This window comes from Macrobrachium nipponense, chromosome 10 (genome assembly GCF_015104395.2).
Source record: "Macrobrachium nipponense isolate FS-2020 chromosome 10, ASM1510439v2, whole genome shotgun sequence".
NCBI classification, from domain to species: Eukaryota; Metazoa; Arthropoda; class Malacostraca; order Decapoda; family Palaemonidae; genus Macrobrachium; species Macrobrachium nipponense.
The window spans coordinates 94,743,592-94,769,754 of record NC_087204.1 but is presented as its reverse complement, the minus strand read 5'-3'; the positions used below and the strand labels follow the sequence as shown (position 1 = coordinate 94,769,754).

General features: G+C 40.4%; 1 protein-coding gene across 5 annotated transcripts in view; it reads left to right on the top strand.

The window, feature by feature from the left end:
• Window positions 1–26,163, top strand: part of LOC135223768 (rabankyrin-5-like) — a 221,518-nt gene that overhangs the window by 22,673 nt on the left and 172,682 nt on the right. For all 5 annotated transcript variants that reach the window (XM_064262532.1, XM_064262531.1, XM_064262536.1 and 2 more), the window contains exons 3-6: window positions 4,290–4,410; window positions 8,239–8,383; window positions 14,083–14,206; window positions 22,427–22,576. In XM_064262532.1, coding sequence (XP_064118602.1) covers window positions 4,290–4,410; window positions 8,239–8,383; window positions 14,083–14,206; window positions 22,427–22,576 — 540 coding nt within the window. The remainder of the gene's footprint in view (window positions 1–4,289; window positions 4,411–8,238; window positions 8,384–14,082; window positions 14,207–22,426; window positions 22,577–26,163) is intronic.

Here is a 26,163-nt window from a genome sequence, read left to right as displayed (position 1 = left end):
TTTCTGCAATTTTACAGCTAGGTCTGTTTCTTCATCGCAGAAAGCGGAGCTTCTCTTTGCACCTCTTTCGAGCCATCTCTTCCCCCAAGGCTATGGTAAAGGACCTGGCAGTGAGCCTACAAGAAGAAGGCTACCCAGGACTCTTGGCCCAGTCTTCAAGACGTCCCGCAGTCCCTACCACGTCGTCTTTTGGACGGCCTCCTAGGAAGCTTAAACCCTTTCGTGGCGCTCCTCCCTCGAGAGCTGCTCCTCGAGGGAGAGGGCTTGCAAGAGGAAGAGGTTCCTTCAAACCTAAATCCTCTAAGTGAGAAGATAGTCCTTCAGATGCCGGTCGGAGCCAGGCTAAAGTTCTTTGCGGGGGCGTGGAGAGAGAGAGATACAGATGCGTGGTCCCTCAAGATAGTGGAACAGGGGTACAAGATCCCCTTTGTGGACCCTCCTCCTCTATCCACAACTCCCAGAGATCTTTCTCCGTCGTATCAAGGGGAGAAACATCAGGTTCTTTTAGATCTTTTAGATCAAATGATCAAGAAAAGAGCGGTGGAGCAGGTCTTAGACCTGGGGTCACCAGGATATTACAACAGACTTTTCCTGGTACCAAAGCAGTCGTCGGGGTGGCGTCCAGTCTTGGACGTAAGCAGCCTGAATCTTTTCATAGAAAAGAAAAAATTCAAGATGGAAACACCTCAGTCGGTTCTAGGAGCCTTAAGACCGGGCGACTGGATGGTGTCCTTGGACCTACAGGACGCATACTTTCATGTGCCTATCCACCCTCTTTCAAGAAAGTTTCTGAGGTTTATGCTAAGGGACAAAGTTTGGCAATTCCGAGCCCTTTGTTTCGGTTTAAGCACGGCTCCGATGGTATTTACCATGCTCATGAAGAACGTAGCGAGATGGTTACATTCTGCAGGAATAAGAGTGTCCCTGTATCTCGACGATTGGCTTATCAGAGCATCGTCAGAAGAAAGGTGTCTGAAGGACCTTCACTTCACGTTAGCCTTGGCGAGGTCCCTGGGACTTCTGGTCAACCTCGAAAAGTCGCATCTGACCCCAACACAGTCCATCGTGTATCTGGGGATTCAGATGGATTCAGTGGCTTTTCGAGCGTTTCCGTCCCAGGAACGACAGCTGCAAGGCTTAGAGAGAGTTTCGGCCTTCCTGGGGAAGGAAGCTTGCTCGGCGAGGGAGTGGATGAGTCTGCTGGGGGACCATTTCCTCGCTGGAAAAGTTTGTTTCCCTGGGAAGACTACACCTCAGACCTCTCCAGTTTTTCTTAGCAGACGAATGGAGAGGCAGAGAGGATCTGGATGCGACCTTTTTGATCACCAAATCGGTGAAGAACCATCTAAGATGGTGGTTAGATCCTCGGAAGTTTCGAGAGGGGTTGTCCCTAAAGCTTCTGAGCCCCGACCTAGTGTTGTTTTCCGACGCCTCGGTGTCGGGATGGGGAGCACACTAGGAGGGGTAGGGAAGTGTCAGGCACCTGGAGGGGGAACAGGTGTCCTGGCACATCAATGTGAAGGAAACTAGCGGCGGTTTTTCTGGCGCTACAGTTCTTCCAGCAAAAGGTTGCAGAGAAGGTGGTCCAAGTCAACTCGGACAACACCACAGCCCTTGCGTACCTAAAGAATCAGGGAGGTACACACTCCCGTCCTCTATTTTATTTAGCGAGGGAGATTCTGCTGTGGGCAGAATGCGAGACGGATCAGGATCCTGACGAGATTTATCGCAGGAGTCCCCAGAACGTCAGAGCAGACCTTTCTCAGCCGACAGATCAGATCCTGCCGACGGAATGGACGTTGCACCCAAGGACGTCTGTCGAGAGCTCTGGAGACTGTGGGGGCGTCGTTAGTCGACCTATTTGCGACGTCGAGAACGAAGAGGTTGCCTCTTTATTGCTCCCCTGTGTTGGATCCGGGAGCAGTCGCTATAGACGCTCTGCTCTGGGACTGGACGAACCTGGACTTGTATGCCTTCCCGCCATTCAAGATCATGGGGGAAGTAGTAAGGAAGTTCGCGGCATCGGAGGGGACGAGGTTGACCCTGATCGCCCCGATGTGGCCCGCGAAGGAATGGTTCACGGAGGTAATGTCCTTCATCATAGACTTTCCGAGGACGTTGCCCTGGAGGAAATATCTACTCAGACAGCCCCACTTCGCAAGATATCACCGAAACCTCTCCGCTCTGGGTCTGACTGCGTTCAGACTATCGAAAAGTTGGCCAGAGCGAGAGGTTTTTCTAAAGCAGCTGCGAAGGCGATCGCCAACGCAAGGAGGACTTCCTCGAGAGCTGTTTACCAGTCGAAGTGGGCTTCCTTCAGGGCATGGTGTAGAAAGGAGGGAATTTCCTCTTCCACTACCTCTGTGAGCCAGATAGCCGATTTCCTGCTATTTTTAAGAAATGTGCAGAAGCTGGCTGTCCCGACCATCAAGGGATATAAGAGTATGCTGTCAGCAGTCTTCCGACACAGAGGCCTAGACCTGTCTGACAACAGAGATCTTCACGATCTCCTGAGATCATTTGAGACGTCCAAGATACCTCAGGCGAGGCCTCCTTCTTGGAACTTAGATTTAGTCCTTAGACTGTTGATGTCGAGTCCTTTCGAACCTCTCCATGAAGCGTCTCTTAGGAACTTGACGAAGAAGGCTCTTTTCCTAACTGCTCTGGCGACGGCGAAGAGAGTTAGCGAAATTCAAGCCATTTGTAAGCGAGTGGGCTTCAAAGGTGACAATGCGGTCTGCTCTTTGAGTCCCACTTTCTTAGCAAAGAATGAAAACCCGTCTAACCCTTGGCCAAGGAGCTTTGAAATTAAGGGTATGACAAGCCTTGTGGGCCAAGAACCTGAGAGAGCCCTGTGCCCTGTCAGGGCTCTAAAGTTTTATGTCCACAAGACAAGGAGGTACGAGGTCCCTCAGATAATCTGTGGTGTTCGGTTAAACGCCCCGATATACCATTATCCAAGAATGCTTTGGCGTTCTTTCTGAGGGACGTGATTAAAGAGGCTCATTCGTCTTACCAGAAGACCGATTTGAGCCTCTTGCCAGAAGACCGATTTGAGCCTCTTGCGAGTGAAAGCTCACGAGGTCAGAGCTGTCGCAACCTCGCTTGCCTTCCAAAGGAACATGTCGATCAAGGACATCCTTGACGCCACCTTTTGGAGGAGCAATTCAGTATTCGCCTCACACTACTTGAGAGATGTGAGAACGATATACGAGGACTGTTGTTCTCTTGGGCCTTACGTTTCTGCAGACACAGTCTTGGGGGCTGAAGGTAGCTCTCTCCCTATCCCTTATTGTTTTAGGTTAGGTTTTTTATGTTTTTAGTTGTTGTTTTTTTGGTTTTTTGGTGTGGAGGTCTTTGGTGAAGACCTCCCATCTCTTAGCTTAGTGTTCAGGGGGTCTTGGATAGTTGGTCAGGTGGTGGTCAGTTGCTTCGTTGCCCTCATATGTATGGCTCTATGCTCTTGTCACGTTGAGGTCACGTCCCCGTTGACAGAGCATCCAGAGCGCACCAGCACTACAGGTCTCCACCTGGCTGGCAACTCTGATTAAGCACAAGCAGGCTTAAGTGACAGTAATCACAGAGTCTACTTTGCTAACAGGTGAGGAACCAAGGTGTACATCATCTACTTAATTTAAGTTTCCTACAAATCCTATTCTGTCTCTTCCCACCATCCGAAGGTGGGATTCAGCTATATATATATCTGTCAGGTAAGTTTCATGAACAAAATGTTATTGTTATAATACAATTAAGTTTGTTCATACTTACCTGGCAGATATATATATAGCTGTATTCTCCGAAGTCCGACAGAATTTCAAAACTCGCGGCACACGCAGTGGGCGGCCAGGTGGTAGTACCCATTCCCGCCGCTGGGAGGCGGATATCAGGAACCATTCCCATTTTCTATTCATATTTTTATCAGTGCCACTGTCTCCTGAGGGGAGGTGGGTGGGCACTTAATTATATATATCTGCCAGGTAAGTATGAACAAACTTAATTGTATTATAACAATAACATTTTCCTATGTTTACACCACCCAATAATAATGTTCATTCACCAGTCAGGTAAGAAAATATTGCTAATAGGTGTATTGGTTATATAAGCCTCTTATCCTATGTACCATATTTTTTGTTGATTTTCTGGTTTGAAAGTGGGTCATAGCATATCCTCTTCAATATTCCTAATCAGAATAATATTAGTGAAGAGTGAAAAAAGAAACTTAAATCATTTGAATTTTTTTTAGTTTTGTATTTGTGTCATTGTAATTACAGTGCATTTTAATTTTACAGGAAAAATACAGTGATATTAATGTTCACCTAGGAACAAGAAATGTTCGAGCTCATCGTTTTGTTTTAGCTGCCCGAAGTGATGACTGGGGAATACCTTCACTTGCTGATGTTGATTCTCTGGGTATGTAGTTGTGGAATGTATCTCCAAGTAGATAAAAGCCTTTGGTTTACATGATCTTTAATTTAGTGTGTTCATAGTTAGCCTGCTGTTGTAAAAAAGTGATACAGTGTTCCCCCAGTATTCGGGGGGGATGCATACCAGTCCCCTCCCACAAATAGCTAGAATCCACAAATAGTTGAAACCCCTAAAAAAAAACGCTTCAAACTGCCTATTTTATTACTTAAAATTCAAGAAAAACCCACTAAAAATATTTATACTTGGTTTTGTTAATTGTTTTATCAAAAAAAGTGCATTTTATGAAATTGATGGATATTTCTCATAAAAGAATGCTGCGAATATGCAAATATCCTGCGAATAATGGATAGAGAAATCCACGAATATGGGAGTCCACTGTACAAGTGACCTTTCTGTCTACAATGATCTGGATGCCCTTTGCTTCATCTGAATTATCATCTTTATGTAAATAGCACTGCTATTACGTATCATGTTTTTGATGTTTATGCAAAAATGTATGCATAGTTGAAATCAATGACATACCCCTCTTATATTTATTCTTATAGAGGGTAGCTTGTAAAACTAATAAGATACATGTTCTTGGTGGTCATGGTCAATGTGATAGTGTAGGAAGTGTTACTGAAAGGTATCCAAAAAGATGAGATGAGAGAAAAGAGTGCATTTAGTTGGAAACATATGGTATAGAATGGTAGTATAGTATAGTAGACAAAAGCTCTTATCAAATAACAGTTAATGTGACTTCTCTTTACTGTTTTAAATATTCTCCTCCTGTTAGTATGTTAAGTTTTCTATTGTGAACAGTTTTAGTGCTGTTGAAGTAACAAGAAACCTATGAGTGATTAGAAGCTAAATGTGAAATTTCTTGACTAAATCTGATTTTGTTTTCTCTTAGCATGTGTTACATGAGGGTCTGTTTTATCTATTGCCTGCCCCTGCTCTTCCTTTGACCACAAGAAGTTTAATTCATCTTTTGATATGTTAATTTTATATAAGTAATTTACCAAGTACTACTTGCCTGGCTATAGTTGCTAACTCGTGCAGCAGCTTCAATTCAAAATTCTCGCTAATGCTTCAGTTGTTTAGTGTAGTTGACCAGTCCTGCCTACTCACAGGAATACTGGGAACAACCAAGCAGACAACCTCATTCTGTTTTTGCCGGTCTTGATATAAACACTGGATCTGTGCAGCAGCTTTTTTCATTCTTTGCTGGTTTCCTAACCAGATGCAGTGAAGTATTATCACTGATTTTGTGTAGCCTTCAAGCATATAACTTTCAGGATCAGTATTTTATAGTTTTGTTCTTAAGATCTGATTCGAGTTTATCATATTTTGCGACAGTAGCAAATTTGTAATCAATATATTAACTCAACTTTACTGAGTAGCATAATAAAACATCAACATTGCGTTCACTACTGAACCAATTTTTTTGGTAATAGAATATATATCTGCAAGTCTCAAATAATGTTTGTTAGGAGTTGAGATATGTCTGTATGATGGTAATCTGTGTACTTCAAATATTTATCAGCAAAAAATTCATTAACCTTCTTATTACACTTTCCTTTGAAGAGAACTGAAAAAAGTGTAAGGGCAGAACATAGTAAGAAGAGAAATTGTACTTTATTTTGGTTATGCTTGGCTTTTGGAAGAGTTGATGTTCTTGGTGGCCACATATAAATCTGAACTTCTCTAGGGTTTGAGAGGCAGGTAAATTGATATATTCTACTGAAGATGAATTTCTGAAGAATTCCAGGACCAAGGCATTACTGAAGCTGGAATGGTGAAGAAAAGTGAGTGGTACTGTTATACCTCAGCTCACCCTCATCATAACTAACTATCAACACATAGAGGCTTCTTGAATTCTTATATGCTGCATGGCATAGATACTGCATCAAACTGTCTACCCAGACCAGGTGTTTTTATGGTCAAAGCTTTTGGCGGCTTGAACTTCTTGTGCATCCTAAAAGCAGGGTGTTGTCAACATTTAGAAACCATGGCCAAGGAAACCAAGGTATATAAGAAGTGAACATAAGTGTGTACATTGTGGTACTACTTCTAACAAATGTGACAAATATGAAAGGGAAAATAAATCAGGCATTTTGTTTCATGTAAAATCTTTAGAGAGGCAAGACAGAAGGTATAGGATAGAATTATAAGACTGTGATTGGCTTTATTTATAAAATGCAACTCTTTCAAAATCAAATATCAGAGTAGCAAAGAAGAGATAACTTGACAGATATCAAGAGCTGTCTAGAGTCTCATAAATGCCTATAACTAAGGTAACTTTCGATTCCTTGGGAAATAGCAGATAAAACTGTATTTAAAAGATATGAGCAAAATGAAAAAAAGAACATTCCAAAGGAAAATTAGTGTAAGTAAATATACACCCCCTCTGTGAAAATGGGAACACTGATATCTATTCCACTACCTCCTTGGTCCTGTGCTAACTTCAGTTGGCAGTGAAATCTGTGTAGAGGTTAAGCCTATGGGTGATGTCCTACCAGTGTCAACATTTGTAGTGTTATTGCCTCTGTGGAATTCAATCAGATGTCTGTATCCATGGAAAATCTTTTATTTTCCAGTGGGGAACTGGAAGACAGTATGGCATTAAGACAGCTGTCTTGATGGAGTCAGATATGGGTGCAGCAAAGAAATTTGGTGAGAAGGTGGGTATTGCTGCCCATGAAGTACCACTGACTAACGAAGGCATCTAACAGACTTGGTTTTGAACCACTTCAATCCAATCATCACACATACTGAACTACTAGTAAGACTTCTGGGCAATAAAAGAAATGGGTCCTAGAATTATTATAAGGACTTTGCATAGCAAATGTTTCTGAGTTTATTAGAGTATCCGCAGATAGAGCCATGGAATGGTCAGAGACCTTGTGTAAAGGATGAACAGCTAAAGGGTTTTGCCTGAAATTCCTTCTGTAGGTGGATGTTTGTAGTAGGTAATGTTGAATAAACATTCCTTGTCCAAGAGATGTTCCTTGTAGTACTCGGTATGAGGAGTGGGAAGGCACAGTTGATACCTTATACATATAAATTTATTAGGTCATTCCTAGCTTGCAGTACCTCTAAATTCTGTATGATACCAGGTAACATTCAGATTGGTTAATGCCAGTATGATGTTTTCCAGCTTCCCGTATCATAAAGAATGGTTAACCTTGATTGAATGAGGTATTGGCTTCCCACCATCTCAGAATTAACCTGTTGTAACTTGACAGTTTGTGGTAACCCCAGGCTAATTTTCTAACTGAATCATACTTTTAATAGTTTGGATTATATGAAAAGATTCCTTGCTTTCGTCTACTTTTTTACCGGATCCTGCTAGGCACTAGAAATTATCCTATTGTTAAGACCTCAGGTTTGTAGCTATGAAAAATACAAATTGTTTTAGAAAATTTGTCATATTTTATTGCATAAGGTAATCTACCTATCTAGTCTTTGGCATTTTTGTAAGGGATAAAAAATTGTTTGAATTGAAGGTAAAAGTAAATGATTAGACTTGATCTGGTCTGAAGAGTCTTCTTTTAAATGAGAATGAAAATTTGAGCAATAGAAAATTTAATAAGTTGGACAACCATATAAGGGATTAAAGGAAATGGATGAAAATTAAAAGGCTAAAAACAGTGGAGTCTACTATTTTAGGGTTAAATGAGTTACTATGAAGCACCTGGGATAATTTCTCTATTGCATTGCACAACGCACATTGTGAACAGTACTCTGTCAGGCTAGTACTGTATAACTGAAATAGGCCAGTTTGTGTGTAGATTTGTTTTTAATCACAATACAATAATTTTTTTTCTGCAGATTGGAGTAATCTTGAAGAAGAAGTAGGTGAGGCTGTATTGAAATGGATTTATACGGACCATGTAAGCCTTCTGAATGATCACACCTTCACTCTCAGTCTCATGAGGGCTGCTGCCGATTTTTCCCTGACACCTCTTTTGAAGAGGTAAGTATGTTTCCCAGATGCTTAAATACTAATTGTTCCTACAAGGATATAAATTTTCATTAATGTGGATAAACCTATGATACAGGCTGGTTTGGTTGTTAGAGCTTGGCAACAACTTTCAACACAGTTATACATACCTGCAGTAACAAGTTCAGGCATTTTTGTTGTTACAGAGAGTTTATGAAAATTAAAGGGAGAAAGAAAAACTGAGTTAAATCTGTTAATACATCTTTATATTGCTCAGCAGCAATCTTGCCAGATGTGGCCATGCAATGTAGTGCTATAAAATGGCTGACAGTAATAAAATAAAACTGAGAAGAATGAAAAGCCTGGGACTGTTAACCTCAATATTTTACTATCGTCAAGTTCCTATAAGACGTAATTATTCTCAGTTAATGATCTACTACATATACTTAACAAATAATAACAATAGTTCACAAATTAATTACAACCATGAGCACACATGAAAAATGATATTGTAAAATGTAATTATGTAACGGTGCTGGAAAAGATAACACTCCTTAGTTCCGTTGCACATGGAGATTTTCAGTAATGAATGAAAGCGCAAGCTGAGATTTGTCCAACATCACAAACAATAAGGGCATCCCTCTGAAAGAGAGGGATGTCAAATTAACTAATGAATAGCATGCATTTTGGCCTTAAATATATATCTTTGAGCTATCCTAAGTCACTATAATATCATGCCTTAGTGCTTAAAGATTGCTCTGACCACTCGAGCGGGCATGTGGACAGCACAGCCAGTCAAAACACACCTTGGTATCACTTCCTAATCAGGATATTAACCAAGCTTGCGTGGTAGTGGCTTGGAAGAGGGTCAACTAGGAAGAAGGGGATTTACAGAGATGACTGGAGAGAGAGAGAAGTAGATGTGGTGGATCACCAGAGTTACTTGGAGGAGTTTTGTTAACAAAAGTTCAGAAATACTTCAGTAGGAGGAAAAACAGGCTGCCAAAATTCTTCAGTTTGTTGTAGACTTGCTGTAGGACTCCAAAGAAACAATTCAGTAGGGTTATCCTGAACTGAGGCATGTGGCTGAGCCAAGGTAGCAGTCCTGTTGAGATATACTAGCTGGAAAATGTGCATCTGTAATGTTAGGAAAATAGTGTAGATATAAAAAAAGAGAGAAAAATCCACTGATGGACAGGTGGATAGACAGAGAATAAAAGAAAAGCATAAGAGAGACAGAGAGAGTTGCCTTGAGCAACGGATGAGTTTGTCGTAATAACCCAAACAAGCAGAAGTATTTATTGTGCTGGTGGCAATTAAAAAATGCATTTAGTTGTTTATGATAAAGCTCTGAATTTAACCCTTGACCTGCTGGCAGAAGCTAGACACTTCCAACGAAATAACCCTAACAGGTAGAAGTGTTTATCCTGCTGGTGGCAAGTAAAAAAAAAATGCGCTCATTGCTTTGGGATAAAGCTGTGAATTCAACCTTTGATCTTTCGGCGGAAGCCGGACACTTCCGGCTATGTCATTAATCACGCCCAACAAAGGAGGGTGTTAAAATTAATTACTGCCCAAAAAGGGTGGTACCGTGGACGTTGTCATCCAATGAGGAAGTTACAGAGGCAGCAACAAAAAAGACTGCCTACTTGAAGCAGAAAAGCAGAGAACCAAAACAGCATCAAGAGGGTGCAGTTGTGTGACTTAACAGCCATGGGAATGAAAGGCCTCGAACATCGACACATCGTTATAGACTACACTGCCTTATGCAGACAATAGCAGAGCTGCACAACCAACATTACAAAATAAATGTGTATGTTTTTTTTAATACTTGTGTATGTATCACTTTTGTGAATGAAGTCAAGAAACTTTGCTGTGTCTTTCTAGCCTCCTGAGACATTTTCCAAAGGATCACTACAAGAATCCTGAGAGTATCCAGAGAGTCTACAAATCTGCAATAAATATAAAAAGACACAAAGCAAATAAAAAGCCATAATACTGGTGGCTTAAAATACTTTACATTGGTGGCCTACAATTAAATAAAAAGAATGAACAATAAACTTATATATATTGCACTTCCGCTCTTGACTGGCCAGAACAGAAATGAGGGCAAATCCAGGCAAGTGCAGCCAAGCTGTCAGGCATAATTGCCTTAGGGCCCAATATAGCTGCTGCACCCAGATAGGTTTCCTCCAATCATTGTAGCGGCTCTCCATTTCTCGGCTTCCTAAAACAAAAAGCCTTCTTACGGCAGAAGGGAAGGATACAGGGGGACACAATAAGAGGTTCATGCTATGTGACTAACCATTTCCACTAAGTTTGCACAGGGACAACCATCTCTTGGTCCAGGTTGTAAACCCTGTTCTTAAAGCAGCAAATGTTAAAATGCCATAGAAACAGAGATCAATAAAAAATTGCCTCGTATAAAAACAAACATCAGTATGTATATATATGTATAAGGTAATATTGCGTAATGAAATGTTAAGTACATATAAAATAATTTAAAAGCTTAATGTTGTGGATAACAGACTTTTAATAACATCTGACCTGAACAAGGAGGTACAATTCCAAAAGTAAAGTGAGGCTGAGGGCTTGTTTCTGAGTAGGTATTGATTATGCAAACTCAAAGGGTTAGCTTAATTACTCTTATCTACACTCACAATGATCTTATTGAGGAATAGATAACACCCTATGGTTTTTAATTAATGATGGATCAGATATAGAATTAGATTAATAGGTGGCCGGTCTGGCCAGGCATGTGGTACATCGGAGATACAAAGAAGGGAAAGAATCCTGGAGCAACAGAAGGCAAGAATCCAGAATCCACAGCAGTTCAATTGCAGCCTGTAAAGAGAGTGATTTCGATATGAGGGGGGTTGCATCATACATGTGAACATCGATTGAGGGGTGCATACGTAAGGTACAAAATGATTGATTGCATGAAGAATATCTTATGTTAATAATTGCTTGAAAGGGAAACAGTTCTGTTACTAATTCATTACGAAAGCAAGCTGTTATGCTAATGATCGATTTTGAATGGAAGAACTTATGTTACTGGTTATTAACTGGACACAGGTACATTATTTCACAACTGAGATAATCTCTTGCAGATTGCCAACAACAATGCATTTATAAAGCAAGCGAGCGCCTCAGCGGCATGGTTGGTATGGTATTAGCGTCCCACCTTGGCAGCCGCGGGTTCGATTCTCGGCCATTTCATTGAGGAGGGAGAGATGTGTCTTTCTGGTGATAGAAGTTCACTCTTGACGTGGTTCGGAAGTCATGTAAGGCCGTTGGTCCTGTTGCTGAATAACTGCTGGTTCCATGCAACGTAAAAGCACCATACAAAAACAATTATAAAGCAGCATAGATAAAACACAATATCACTAGAACACAGTTCAATGGTAAGATGATACAATTATATCACAATGCAGTTATGATTAAAGTGCAGGATTCTCTCAGGAAAATGAAAGGAAATTAAGTCAGAGATTGATATTGACTGACGCCTCGAATTTGGCACTGGCACATTACCTGGTAGGAGAATGGAGTACGTGTTCCTCTACACATTGGCTAACGGCAGCTGTCTAGAGAGGGGAGTTCAGTAGTTCAAAGGGAGCAGTTGATCTTGCTCGTCTGGAGCAGAAGAAGCGTCTAAGGCCAATTCCCAGCGTTCCCTCCTTCTTATTAACTCGGAGAGAGTTTGCCAGAATCCTGCTAGGCAGCGCTACTTGTTCTTCCGCACCTTTCCCACGTGCTCTGCACATGGTATGGTACCCAATATGGTTGCCCTGCGACTGTACTTACTCTCTCGATCCTAAGATAGCTGTGGGCACAAATTCACAGGCAGTCAAATGGACAAGAGGAGATTAAGAGTTAATCCCTTAATGCAAGTGGACTGTGGATGGGAGGGGCGAGTTTTGCCTTATGTAATTATGAATAAAACTAAAAATTAATACTATGAATAAAATTAAGAATGTTTGTTGCTTAGAATTGGAGATGGAGTAAAACTTTTAACAAAAATATTGTCTTGTATAAAGTTCAGAATTGTCCTTTTTGGTTTTAACACAAACTCTAATGTTAATGCAGTTTTAAATACTGACACTTGGAGATCGCCATCTGTTTTTATTAGATTTTATTTAAGGGATTTAACTCAAATAATTGATTTTGAAATCAATTGGCCTAGTGGACACAGGTCTAGCATTATCTCAACAAGAAAAGTCTTCATGCATAACAGTTTAATTGGTCCACATCTCTGTATTGCAATAGCCTCTGAAGGACCTCTTGACTTATAAGTCCATTCCATCAAAATTGCCACTTGGACTATGACAAGGTTAATGACTTTGTCTTGAAACAAAAGTAACTTGAAAAAGATGAATGAATTTTTTCACTTAACCAAAGAGATCATGAAAAATTGTCCACCTCCATGCCCCTCCTAATTGCACTTGATTCAAACTTTATAAGAGAAAGAGTACTTTCACCTATAGATGGTCAGTAACCCAGGAGCGTACGTAGATTGGGAAAATGTGTCTGTGGAGTGTCTTGAAATTGCTGCTATTATAGTTTAGGCTATTACCGCAATTATAATGACCGGTAAGGAAACAAGAGTGATGGCATGGCAAGTGTAAATGAAGAGATGGGATGGATGAAGAGGAAAGGTAAACCTTGGAGGAGATTTATTTATAACAAGCTTAACAGGACCTTTGATTCTCATATAGGGCTCATTGAAAGATTAGCACTTACTACATAAATGAAAGATGAAAATGGAGCAGAATAAAACTAAAGTGGAACATCAGGTTGGATGAAAGAGAAGGTACTGGATGAACAAATGGGACCAAAGAGGCATTGCAAAGATTGACTAGTACCATGTAGCACGTCTTATTCATACTTCCCATAGGGAACTTAGTCATAGTAACTTATAAAGAATATAGTTCCTCGCTGGACGAGTGGTTTTCGTGCTCGGCTGCCAATTTGGTGGTCCGAAGTTTGAATCCCGGCTCGGCCAACGCGGAATCGGAAGAATTTATTTCCGGTGATAGAAATTCATTTCTCGATATAGTGTGGTTTGGATCCCACAATAAGCTGTAGGTCCTGTTGCTAGGTGACCAATTGGTTCCTAGCCACGTAAAAATATCTAATCCTTCGGGCCAGCCCTAGGAGAGCTGTAAATCAGCTCAGTGGTCTGGTAAAACTAAGATATACTTAACTTACAAAAAATATGGATGAAAGTCTTCAAAAGTGTGGCCTAACAATGCAAAAAGCGCAGAGAAGGTTATGTTTATGAATCAGGAAGTAGCTAAGTGATGTGGTGTTCAGAGATTGGAAAATAGAGTGAGGTTTGAGCATGGGATGAGATTAGGAGAGGAACTGTCACTTAGGGAAAGGGTGGATAGAAAAGAGGCAGGGAACTAACCATAAATGAAAATTCAGAAAAACCTGAGCAAAATCGAATAGAGAAAGGAGTGATTTAGGTGTTTAACCTTGTAAAAAGAATACTTTGCACATAAAAACATTGAAACAAACCATTTTCCACGTAGATCAACATTGAAGTTTACATATGTTGGCAATTAAATTATTTCCATGTTTATAATCCTGTGTATGAACTCTTGCCAGCTCAACTACTGAGCTTAGTAATGTGTTGAAATGCAATTTATGAATTTCATTCTTGTTCTGGGTAATATGGGAATAATGCTACAGTACTATTTTTGATTATGGTATTTGCATTTCTTTTACAGATGTGAGAAAGCATTAATGGGCTGGGTAACAGTTCGAAACTGTGTAAGACTCTACACTACAGCTGATGAAATAGGTGCCAATACTTTGAGAGACCATTGTTCCACTTTGATATCTACACATTGGGTAAGGCTGTGATTTTAGGTTGAAAAATGTTAACTTAGTTTAATTAGGTTGTTAACTTTTAAGAACTTCAGAATGTGTAACACCACCTTGTTGTGGATGATTTGATTGATATATGCAGTAATTTCTTTATTGAGAAGTATAGTTTAGTAGTGATTCTGCAAAATGTCTTGTGATACATGAGATACACAACTATAGTACAGTATAGGTCTCCGTCTCTTTATGCAAGGGTTAGGGGAAAAAAAAACCTCGCAGATATTGAAATCGCTTAAAGAGAATATATAAACCAATGGGAAAAATAAGGTTAGGTTCCCAGGTCATGAATATATCATAATGAATAATATTTTTCATGGTTAAAACAAAAACAACCTTTACAGAATGCTTTTATTATACAAAAGTAACATAAAATCCATGATTTCTGGCAAAAAGGTGCATAGAATAATGGCTAGGCTAGCCTCTGAAATAAACAAAAGAATGCCAGTGATGCTGAAATATTTTTTCTTTGAACAACGAATGCATATAAATGTTTTCTTTTTTCTTCTTTTTTCTTTACAAAAACCACAAATGAGCAGTTCAAGAAATGAAACATATTTAATTGACCAAAAATAATGTTGACTGATGAATAAGAACTTTGTTTACATCTTGGGGGTGGGGGGTGGATCATCTGGGTCCTACTCAAGGAACAGAAGATTGATGTCGAGTGTTGATCGTGATGATGATGACGAATGTCCAGGTTCAGGTGTACTGTTCCTACTAGACGGTGCTGGGGTGGTAGACAATGGTCTAAAGAAATTTAGCATGGTTGATTGCTTCATTACATTTCTCTTTAGATTATAAAGTTCTTTGTATGGAGCAAGCACTTGTATCTGCTGTTTTAACTTTAAACTTCTCTCGTAGTTAGGGTCGAAATTTTCGAATTTTTTAATTCATGCCTCAGTATCGGAGAACAATTCAGACAATTTTTTCACACTCAGATCTTTAATTTTCATATCATCACCATCATCATTATTTCCACTTTCCTCTACCGCTGTCGCCGCGGATAGTTCCAATGATGAAGAACTTACAGCAGACGATGCCTGCTGTAAGTTCTTCATCATGTGACTCTAGCAATTCCACAATTTCTTCTCTCATATCCGCAAAACCCTCACCACCAACTTTGTGTGCGATGGCAGCAATGCTCTTAATGGTATTGGAAATTTTGGGGAAACCAGTAAAGTCATTTACACACTCACTCCATATATTTTTCCAAGCTGCATTCATTGCTTTTGAGGAAACTTCATTCCATGCAGCATCGATGATATCAATTGCTTCTTATCTGATTCATGGCTTTACGTTTATATTTAGCTTTAAGGGTTGCAATGACCCTTTGATCCATCAGTTGTATGAGTGATGTGGTGTTAGGTGGTAAAAATAACACCTGAATATTAGGACTAAGGCTATCAAAAATGCTTTAAAAGGCAGTCTTCACAAATATAAGCAGTCATCCATCCTTTTTTATTTGCATACCAGTGAACAGGCATCATCTGTTTACTATGCCTTTTAATGCAAGAGGATTTTGTACATTCAACTTCCCTGTCAGATATATACTTAGCTAACGACTCCGTCGTCCCGACAGAAATTCAAATTTCGCGGCACACGCTACAGGTAGGTCAGGTGATCTACCGCCCTGCCGCTGGTTGGCAGGAATAGGAACCATTCCCGTTTTCTAATCAGATTTTCTCTGTCGCCGGTACTGTCAACATCGTTGTTGGTACCTCCTGACTTGATTTTTGTTTTTCATTGCCATCGATCTTCTGAGCTGTATTATTTGGTGACGTATTGGATCTTTGGTTTGGCATACGCTTTTGTTAACTGATTGTTGGATTTTGCTTCGAAGAAGTAATTAAAATTTGGGGGAGACTACCAAATGCTTAGGTAGACCCTCACAACTTTTGCAAGTAAGGGAAATATTAATATTTATTCACTAATACGTGTAAGAAGTGTTAAAACTTGATTGAGGAAAATAAACACACTAACTTCCTACTTAAGGAAGTCAGAAAAGCATATGACTAGAAACGCTTCCTTTAGAAGCTTTAATAAGTCTCGTGCTAACGAGCAGTTAGAGTATTAACAGTACTAGTAGTTGTGGCATCCTCATCACCTTCTTACCTCACAGAATCTACAAATTCATCTTTTGCAAATTTGAAGAATAAATGGAGGGAGCTCATAAGGCGAGCTCTTAAAAACCAGGCGCCAGGATCTTCCGCATTGCCTTATGAGAGAGAGGTCAGCCGCGAGGCTCCTCTTATTAGTTTTTTCGCAGGATCAGCCTTCTCATGGCAAAGGCGCAAGATGTCGCACAGGCGGCCGTCGCCTTTGTCAGGATGATTCTAGTTTGGAGAGAAGCTCTTCTCCAATATACAGAGGACTGCCGTATCAGGCAGTTCCTCTCAGCGTGGGCTCTCTCCTTCAGTTCATACTCTTCCCTCATTATCACGAGGCAAGAACTCCAAGAGATTTCTGACTAAGAATCTCTTCTTTTCTGTGTTTGAGACGGCGCTGCAGAAGGGGATCTTTAAGGTTCTCCCAACCGAAAGCCCCTTCTCGGAACAGGAATCCTGCCCCTTCCTCGAGATTGGTGGTTATGGGAAAAACTATATGCTCGAATTCCTAGATTACTTACTCTCATATAAGTGCGTTTTTTCCCTCGTTAGTGACATATTACACGTTTTGTCAAGCAAGTGTGTAACACATCATTGACAAAATATTTACTCTTTGCCTCGAAAAGGGGTTTGTTCTCATTGACAAAGATCTTAATAACATTTTATTGTGTGAGCATAGGAAACTCACAAGCAAATATATTTAAGCGAAACAGGATTCGCTAAATATAGAAGCTGAGTTGATGTGGCCGTAATAATACCTTTAAGCGTTGTCCCTACACCGAAAACTCCTGGAATGTTGCAAGGAGTACCGATTTATTGCACTTAGAGTAATGGTCCTTTCGGTTGCCATCCTTAGAGGAATCTTCGGTACGCTATACGACTTGAACCATACAGTAGAAAAAATAACGCAAAGGTAAAATACGTAGAGTATTGTAGTCATTGGAACAGCTAATCCTCTACTACATTCTTTCCTCGATGAGGAAGAGAGAGAAGGGATATCGACTGTCTTCGTTCCCTTCGACAAGGAAGAGAATTAGTATCAGCCGAAGGAAATCCTTAAGTGAGAACCGAGGACTGAAGAGGGAAGTTCTAGCTTCCTATGCTATTGGATATAAGACTTCATGGACTTAGTCTCCAAGTTTTTTTCCTGGAAGAGCCTCTAACCAATGAAGGAGAGCTCTTCCGAATCCTCGCATCAGGTTTTTGGCTCGATAATATTAATAAACCTATTCCTTCATTGAATGGAGTAACTGGCAACTCAGGAAGAATACTGCGAGACGGCGAACGTAGATTGCTGTCACTGTAGACCAACGCAGTACCGTCTAGTTCTCTGTCATGTGCGGTTGGTTACATCTCTCTCTCCTACGGGATTGACTGGCTAACCGTATCTCTCCCCTACAATCACAGACTTTAGCCTCGGATTGAGGGGAATTTGTAGGCAAATATGAATAAACATTGTCTGCATTTTGCAAAGAAGCTTTCAACAGAAAGATCTCTTACACCTTTTCAATGCTGTTTACCGCAATGTAACAGAATTATGGACGATTCTAACGCGGAACAGCACTATATTATATAATGCTCTCATGCTTATGAAAGCATAGCCTTATTAGAGAACGGAGCATGCTCAGTGAGACAATGGATGAGTCTGCTGGGAACCATTTCTTCGTGGCAGAAGTTTGTTTCCCTGAATGGACTACAATGCGGACCTATATGATTTTTTTTTTTCCTACCAAGAAACGGAAACAATATACGAGAGGGTGCCGGGTAACCTGACAGAGGTACAGATGTCCTGGCACATAGTCTAAAGAATTGCAAGCAATTTAGTTGACTCTACAATTCCTAGATGCAGTGAGTTGTTAACCGAAGGGTTCAGTAGCCTCTCTGATAGCAGGCTCGGTAGCGTCACGGTCCGTTCCTGATTTCGCTCCCCGTCTAACTGGACGGAGGTTCGATCCCAGGGAGGGACGAAATGATTTTTAAATCAATCAGGCCAATTCCACAGCTCTCTCATATCTCAAGGAGCATCGAGAATCTATCTCTTCGCCCCTGTTCACGTTAACAAGAGAGAACCTGTTTGGAGCACAGGCACGGAACGTAACAATCCTCAAGAGGTTCGCTGCACTATGTTGCATGTCCGTGAGAATCGTCTCGATAGACGATAATAACTATTGACGTCTGACTCATCTTCGTTGGAAAGAGAGTTGTGGAAACCTGGGAGACGTCTTGTTCACACATCTCTTCGCAATGTTGAAGACGAAGAGGCTTCCTCTAGACTGCTTCCTTAATTTCGATCCAAGAGCGGAAGCAATATACGCCATCCTTTAGTTTGGAAGGGGATTAAATATTAGTCTTTTTTTCCCCTATACAAATTCTTAACAGATGTATTAAGATAATTACTGGCGTCAGAGGGAGAAAGGATGATGCTTTTCGCCCCATTTTTGGCCTTCAAGAGGCTGGATTCACAGCCTCACTTAGAAAGGAACCTCAAAACCTCTCCACTCCGAGTCTGTCTGCGTGCAGACTGACAAGAAGTTGACATGAATGGGAGGATTTTTCAAGGTGAATGGCAAGTGTCATGGCCAAGACAAAGAAGTGCTGCAGATCTTGCTGGGTTGAATGAAGAAACTGTCCTCTTCCGATACCTCTGTGACCTACATGGCTGTTTTCTTCCCTTTCTGAGAGAAGAATCACCTTAGGATATATCTGCTATCAAAGAATACAGTAGCAGGCTATACTCTGTCTTTACAAAGTAACTTAAAGATAGCAGAGGACTAAGATCTTAGGGATCTTATTCGATACCTCGAGATAACCAAGAGTAGGACATCATGTACTTAAAGTTGGAATCTTTTCGTGGCCCGCAGATTCCTTGTTCCGACAAGTTGGAACCTCCTCATCAAGCTTCTTTTAGAAATCTTATGAGGAAATTCATTTTTTTTTTTCTCTTGGCCCAAGCAACTACCAAGAGGACAAGTGAATTTCATGTATTGGAGTCTCGCATCGGATTCAATGGAGACTCGGCGATTGGTTCTTGGCAGCACATTATTTCTGGCAAAGAACTATAACCCTTCTAACCCTGGCTCAGAGCTTTGAAGTCAAGGGACTTTCCCATTTAATAGGGGAAGGGATAGAAGGGTCTCTTTGCCCAGTCAGGGCGCTTAAGTTTTATCTTCAGCATAAGAAATGGCTTAAGGGTTGCCTACAGAGTCTTTGGGGTGCTATGAGGGCCCGAAGCGCTTCCCAGAAGGTACTCAGAGGGATACGACAAGAGCCAAGAGAGCCCTAGGTTCGCCCACTTTTGGCTCGGAGTCATCTTCGACTCCCAGACCTCCTTCCCCTCCTTCGGGCAAGGAGAGGGAAGATTCTGCAACGAGAAACCTCCTTAACATGCAGGAATAGATCTCTTCAGCAACGGAAGTACTCACGAAGGATCCTCCTCGGAGGAAGACTCTTCTCTCTCATCCTATTTAGATATCCTATCGTCTACTGGACGTACCTGGCTCCAAGCGCCTCCCCTCGTCCTAGGCCAGAGGCTCCAGGTAGAAGAGAACCTTCCACCCTTCTCCAGTCTCCAGACAAACTATTGTTGGTTTGTTCAGGATCCTCGGACATCGAAGCAACAGCCAGGTGTCAAGTGCCAAACAGGCGAAAAGCGCCAGATGTGGACAGACCGGACAGGCGAGGGTGTCCGATGTGGACATCGCCAGCCAGCCGCGAAGCTCCAGCCAGGCTCGAAGCTCCAGCCAGGAGGTAGGCGCCAGCCGGACACCAGGCTCCAGAAGCGCCAGCCAGGCGCCAGAAGCGCCAGCCAGGCGCCAAAAGCACCAGCCAGGCGCCAGCCAAGAGTGATACGCCAGCCAGGCGCCAGCCAAGAGTGATACGCCAGCCAGGCGCCAGGCTTCATCCAGAAGAGATCCATATCAAAGAACGCCCTGGCCTTCTTTGAGACAACTGTGATCTCCAAAGCACATGGAAAGTGCCTTGATGATTCCTTCAAACAGCTGAGAATTAAAGCGCATGAAGTGCGAGCTTTTGCGAATTCTTGTTCTTCCCATAAGAATATGTCAGTAAAGGGCATATTAGCTGTCGCATCCGGGAGATGCAACTCTGTGTTGACTTCCCATTACCCAAAGGATGTCAAGATAACCTACGAGAGATCCTTCTCTCTTGGTTTATACGTGTCTGCGGATACGTTGCTGGGATAGGGAGCCGATACTGATCTTTAACTAGTGAGTTAAATTTTATTTAACGTCGAGTTTTTAGGGTTGTTTGAAAGGAGTTTGGGGATAACTCTTTTCAATTTAAGTACTAACCCTCGTGTTAGGATCAGGTGATCAGGATCGGTGTTGTGCTCCTTAATTATGCCACTAGGCAAGGTGTGTTGTCATGTAAGTGGATAAGACCCCATTGACAAATGCCATCAGACTCTGTCGAGTAAGTGGATAAGACCCCATCGACAGACCCACAAGAACTCTTAGCCAGAGGTCACATCCTCGCTGAGGCTCTTGAGGCGAAGCAGACTCCTAAGCAGTAGCTATGAAGTATGCCGCCTAAACAGGTAGGAACCAAGGTTTTTTATACATTACCTACAAAGTATGTTGTTTTCCGGTCTATTCAGTAATTAACTGTCTCTTACCTACCACCGAAGGTGCCAATCAGCTAATTGTATATCTGACAGGGAAGTTGAATGTACAAAAATGATATTGTTATGATATAATAAAGTTTTGTACATACTTACCTGGCAGATATATACGATTAAATGGCCCACCCAGCCTCCCCTCAGGAGACAATGACCTACCTGTAGCGTGTGCTGCGAAATTTGAATTTCTGTCGGGACGACGGAGTCGTTAGCTAAGTATATATCTGCCAGGTAAGTATGCACAAAACTTTATTGTATCATAACAATATCATTTTTATGCGTGATAAACAGCTGCGGGCTTTAACTTGAAATCGCCTGCTGCGTTGCCACATAACATCAATGTTATCCTATCTTTAACGGGCTTGAAACCAGGGGAAATTTTTTCTTCTTTGCTTATATATATTCTATTAGTCATTCTTTTCCAAAACAGTCCTATCTCGTCGGCATTAAAAACTTGGTTTAGGCTATATCCCATTTCATGCACGATAGCTTTAATATTTTTTGGAAATTTGGCAGCAGCTTCATGGTCAACACTAACACTTTCACCACACGAAACGATATTGTGCAAATTCTGTCTATGAATAAATTTATCTAACCATCCCTGACTTTCAACAAAAGGCTCTGGATCTTTTATATTTTCATTTTCAACCACACACTGATAAAAATGTAATGCCTTTCCTTGTAAAACATTGTTATTAAGCTTTGAATGCTTTATTTTCATCTCATGTTCAATATGGAGAGAGAGAGAGGCATTTTTTCCATTTTTTCAACCAGTGGATTTCTGACTTCTTGTTATTTTGCTGGAGCACAAATCTTTTCTGCATTATCCTTAATATTCCTAATCGTAGATTCACCAACTCCAAACACACGTACAAGGGCGCTATTACCATCGCCTGCGTCTGCCCTCCGTAATATTTTCAGTTTTGTTTCAAGGGTCAGAGCTTTGACGCTTAGCAACACTTTCATTTGAAGATGATGATGCTGGTCATTTGGGTCCCATTATGCAGAAAAATAACTAGCAGTATGAACATGAAACAGCGAGAACTAGCAAACACACGATCGGGATTGTGTTAGCCTAAAGACTGAGCAACTGAGCTCCGCAAATAATACTGTATTTGGCGCCACGTGCATCACTCAGCTGTTCATGCAGATATGAAATGAGTATCGTGGTGCACATCTCATACTCGAACTCGCATAAATGCAAATTTTCCCTTGCATAAAAAGAATGAAGGTATTAAAATGTAATTTGCATAATAGTGAATTCACATATACGTATAGAATTCGCATAAAGAGAGGGGGATCTGTAGGTGATTTTTATACTAGAAATGCTTGAGTATTTTTAATTTACTTTGGTCCAAAGGGCCTTTTTTTTCTGATATGAAAACAAAGTAATTTTCCCTTCATAAATGTAACAAAGTAATTTTCCCTTCATGCAATGTTCTTCAGAGTGACTTCACCCCAGAAGACTTCTCTCATATGTCTGCTCCCCTCCTCTATGCCATGTTCAAGTCCAAGACCAGCCATCCACTGCATGCAGCCATCAGACTCCAGCGAGAAGATGTTGTGTTTCTCTACCTCATTGAATATGATGCTCAGGTAAAGTATTTGTATTTGTGTTGTCGTGCACGATGTAGACATATTTTTTAGCTCTTCCTTTCCTTAGCTTATTGTTTAATATGGCGCAGGTTTCCTTAAATTGTTGACAGTAACAGTTTAAAGTTGTGGATGTGAGAATTATTATATGGTAATGGAATAAGGGAAAATTATCGATCAGCAATGCAAAAAAAAGATTGGTATTGTACCAGCAGCAGTGCATACCATTTTTTTTTTTTTTTTAAGTTTCATGCAGAAACAAATTGTTGACTGTGGAATTAAAACGAAGAGAAAATTGATGAAGTAAAGTTGAGAATTAATGTCAAGTAATAGGTTGTATTGCCAAATTACTAAGTTTCGTATCTATAATAATGCTGCATGAAAAAAACTTATTGTAGTGAATTGTGATGAATATGTTTACCCCTCAATTGAAATCACCGTATTTTCCTGTGGCGAAGATGCTCTGACCTCAAAGATGTGGCCCAATTTTGAAAATAAAAAAATGTACATAAGCTGGCAAACTCACATGTTGAGGGCTGTGTTTTGGTTGGTGTAGTACTGGGCAATTTAGACACTTCACAATGCATTTAAGTACCATGATTTTGGCAGGTAGAGCATATTGATTGTTGTAGTTTTTTTTTATTTACTTGAAAAATACTTTGTTTTATGTTTTTAATTTTTTTAATATTAAACTTTTCTGTATTTGAGAATTGGGTTAAGAATGTGGCTTAACCATAGAAGTAATGTGTAATACAATAATTGTATGGTGCAAGTGAAGAAAATAAAGATCTACGGGGGTTTTGGAAAGGTTTTTTTAATGATAAAGCTATTAAACATGTTCACAAACTCTGTTTGTAGGCTTTCATAGGGCTTGCCTAAATGTTTGCTTTTACTTAGAGGTGAAAAGTAAAACAACCTAGAATAAGGGAAGTTTGACAGCCAGGTATAGAAACCAAAGTGAATAGATCACAAATAAAAGACAGAAAGTAATTCTGTTAATAGTTAATGGGATGCCCTAAAGAACTTGTAGCACTGTTTTCAGCGGGACACAAGATTCCCCATAGATGTATGCCTCTCATGGTGTGATAGTAAAGGGAATTGTTTTATTTTATCCATAATTGGGCTTGCTTGAAGGAATTTAATTTTTGATTGAAAATTGGAACTAGGTAAAGTTGGACTAGTTAAACAGCTAGGCAATAAGAGGTCCAAGGGAATGGATGAAAGTAATGGACAGGAAGTAGTGCAGAAAGTGGGTTGAAGGTCTCTGCAAACAATCTGTAGCGTTGCACAATGCAAGGCCGACAGAGAACAGCTTCCTTTAGTGGATGTTATTCCAAAATGATGTCATTATTTAAACATTACAACTTTTAAACTGGAAGATCGTTTTTTGTGAAACAACTCCAAACTTCTATTGTTTATTTTGAACTTTTTTGGTAAGAATACATATACACACACTCTGAGTACTCACTCTCACTCACTCACTCACACACACAGGAGGGAATAGCAGGTGTCCATTAAGAAAAATTAAGGTGATGCCTTTTTTGAACACAGAAAAATGAAATATTCACTTGGGTATTAAATCTTATACAGTTAGATTATTTCATGAAAGCTTTTTATGTTGGTCAAGGTATAGAAACCTGACTGGAATCCAAATTAGCAAAGAGCAGTGGTAAACCCCATGACATGCATTTTCACATTAAGGTTTACTTATTTTTAACCACCAAATTAATCAATTTACTGGGACATGGTACAAACATCGTTTCTGGTAGTTCTTTTGGCAATAATTGAAAATACACGTCATCTTTTGTTTTTGCCATAATCATTTATGTCATTGCTTAGTTTTATATTCTTGGTTATTTTTTTTTTTTAGTGTACAGGTATATTATGAAATTGCAAAGATTTCATTATGACCCTCACTCAAAGGGCCTCTTTGAAATTCCACCACTCATATCTTTCCTGTGTTCAGTTTTCCACAATTCCCCACTCATATCCAACCTCCCTTCTGGTAGTTCTCATCCTGGTAGGTCTAGGTCCTCCTCTTTTGATGCTCACAGGAACCCAGTAATATACTTAATAATAAGGGCTGATTATTTTTTTATTTAATTTTATTATATAATCTTAATATACTTAATGATAAGGACTGATTTCCAGTTCTCGGCACCGATAATAGAGTACATATTGGCCCACAGTATTTTTTCAGTGTATACAAGTGATATGGTTGTTGGCCTGGAAAACAAGATCATTCAGTATGCCAGCGATGGAACACTTGTAGGTGTCATAAAGTCTCCACATATTAGAAATGAAGCTTCCCTTTGTCTCAGTCAGGACATGGGCTGGATTAGTGAATGATGTAGGTGGTGGGGTGTGAGGTTGAACTCCAGTAAAACGAATACACTGTTCATTAGCAGATCTCATACAGATTTTCCACTTCATCCTCCCCTCCAAGTCGATGGGTCTCTGCTGAATGAGCCTGATAACTATTCTAGGTGTAACTTATGAGTCATATCTAACATTGGAGTAACATTTTATGAGTGTCAGCAAATGCCACATAAAAGTTAGTTATTGTGCAAAAAGCCTCATATGTATATATTTATAACGGTGATAAAATCAGTACAAGTTGTTTTAGGTCATTTCCCCTTCTACTAGAATACTGTTCTCTGCTATGGATGTCTGCTTCTGTAGAGTGGTTTGTGGTGGTAGGTTTTTGTTTCCTAACTTTAGCAGTTATGACTTAGACCATCCACGGATGGCCATGTCTGTCCATTTTTCTTAAGTAGTGGTTTAACAGAGATTTTTACATTCTCAATTGATCCCTGATCCCCTTTTCCTGCCAAGAGCAACCAGATGTGTTGAACAGCAGTACCAATATGCAGTTATTCCTCACACTTTTGGAATGTGGAATAGTCTCCCCGAGGATGTCTTTCAATTGGAATTTCAAAAGTTCAAGAGAAGATGCAGTGCATTACTACTTGAATACTGCTCTGCTTGTTCTCCTTGCATTTTAATGATTATCTGTTTATTCCTTAATTTATTGTTTGTTCATGAAACTTACCTGTCAGATATATATATAGCTGTATTTTTCCGAATCCGACAGAAATTTAAACACTTACGACACACGCAGTGGGAGTCAGGTGGTTAGTACCCATTCCCGCCGCTGGGAGGCGGGTATCAGGAATCATTCCCATTTTCTATTCATAATTTTTCTGTCGCCGGTGCTGAAAACACCTGTTTTCAGTACCTCCGTCTTAAGATTTTGGAAACTTCATTGCCGCTAAGTATCCTAATTGTCTTTTGATTTATTTACTTGGATTTGTGGCTAGGCATACGCTATCTTAAATTGATTTGAATTTGATTCATTTTTGCATAAAATATCTGAATCTAGTTAGGCTAGTTTCAGACGGGGTTGTCTGCAAAGATAGGGTGTGGCTACCGAAAGCTTCGGTAGATTCGCACTTGGTATGTACGAGGGGCATGGGTCTTGCTTCTTTGTTGAGATTTGTCATGTAAGGAGTGTGAGACTTTGTCTATTCCGTAAGGAAGACGTATGATTCGTATGTACGCAATTAATCAGTAAACATGTCTAATTCCGT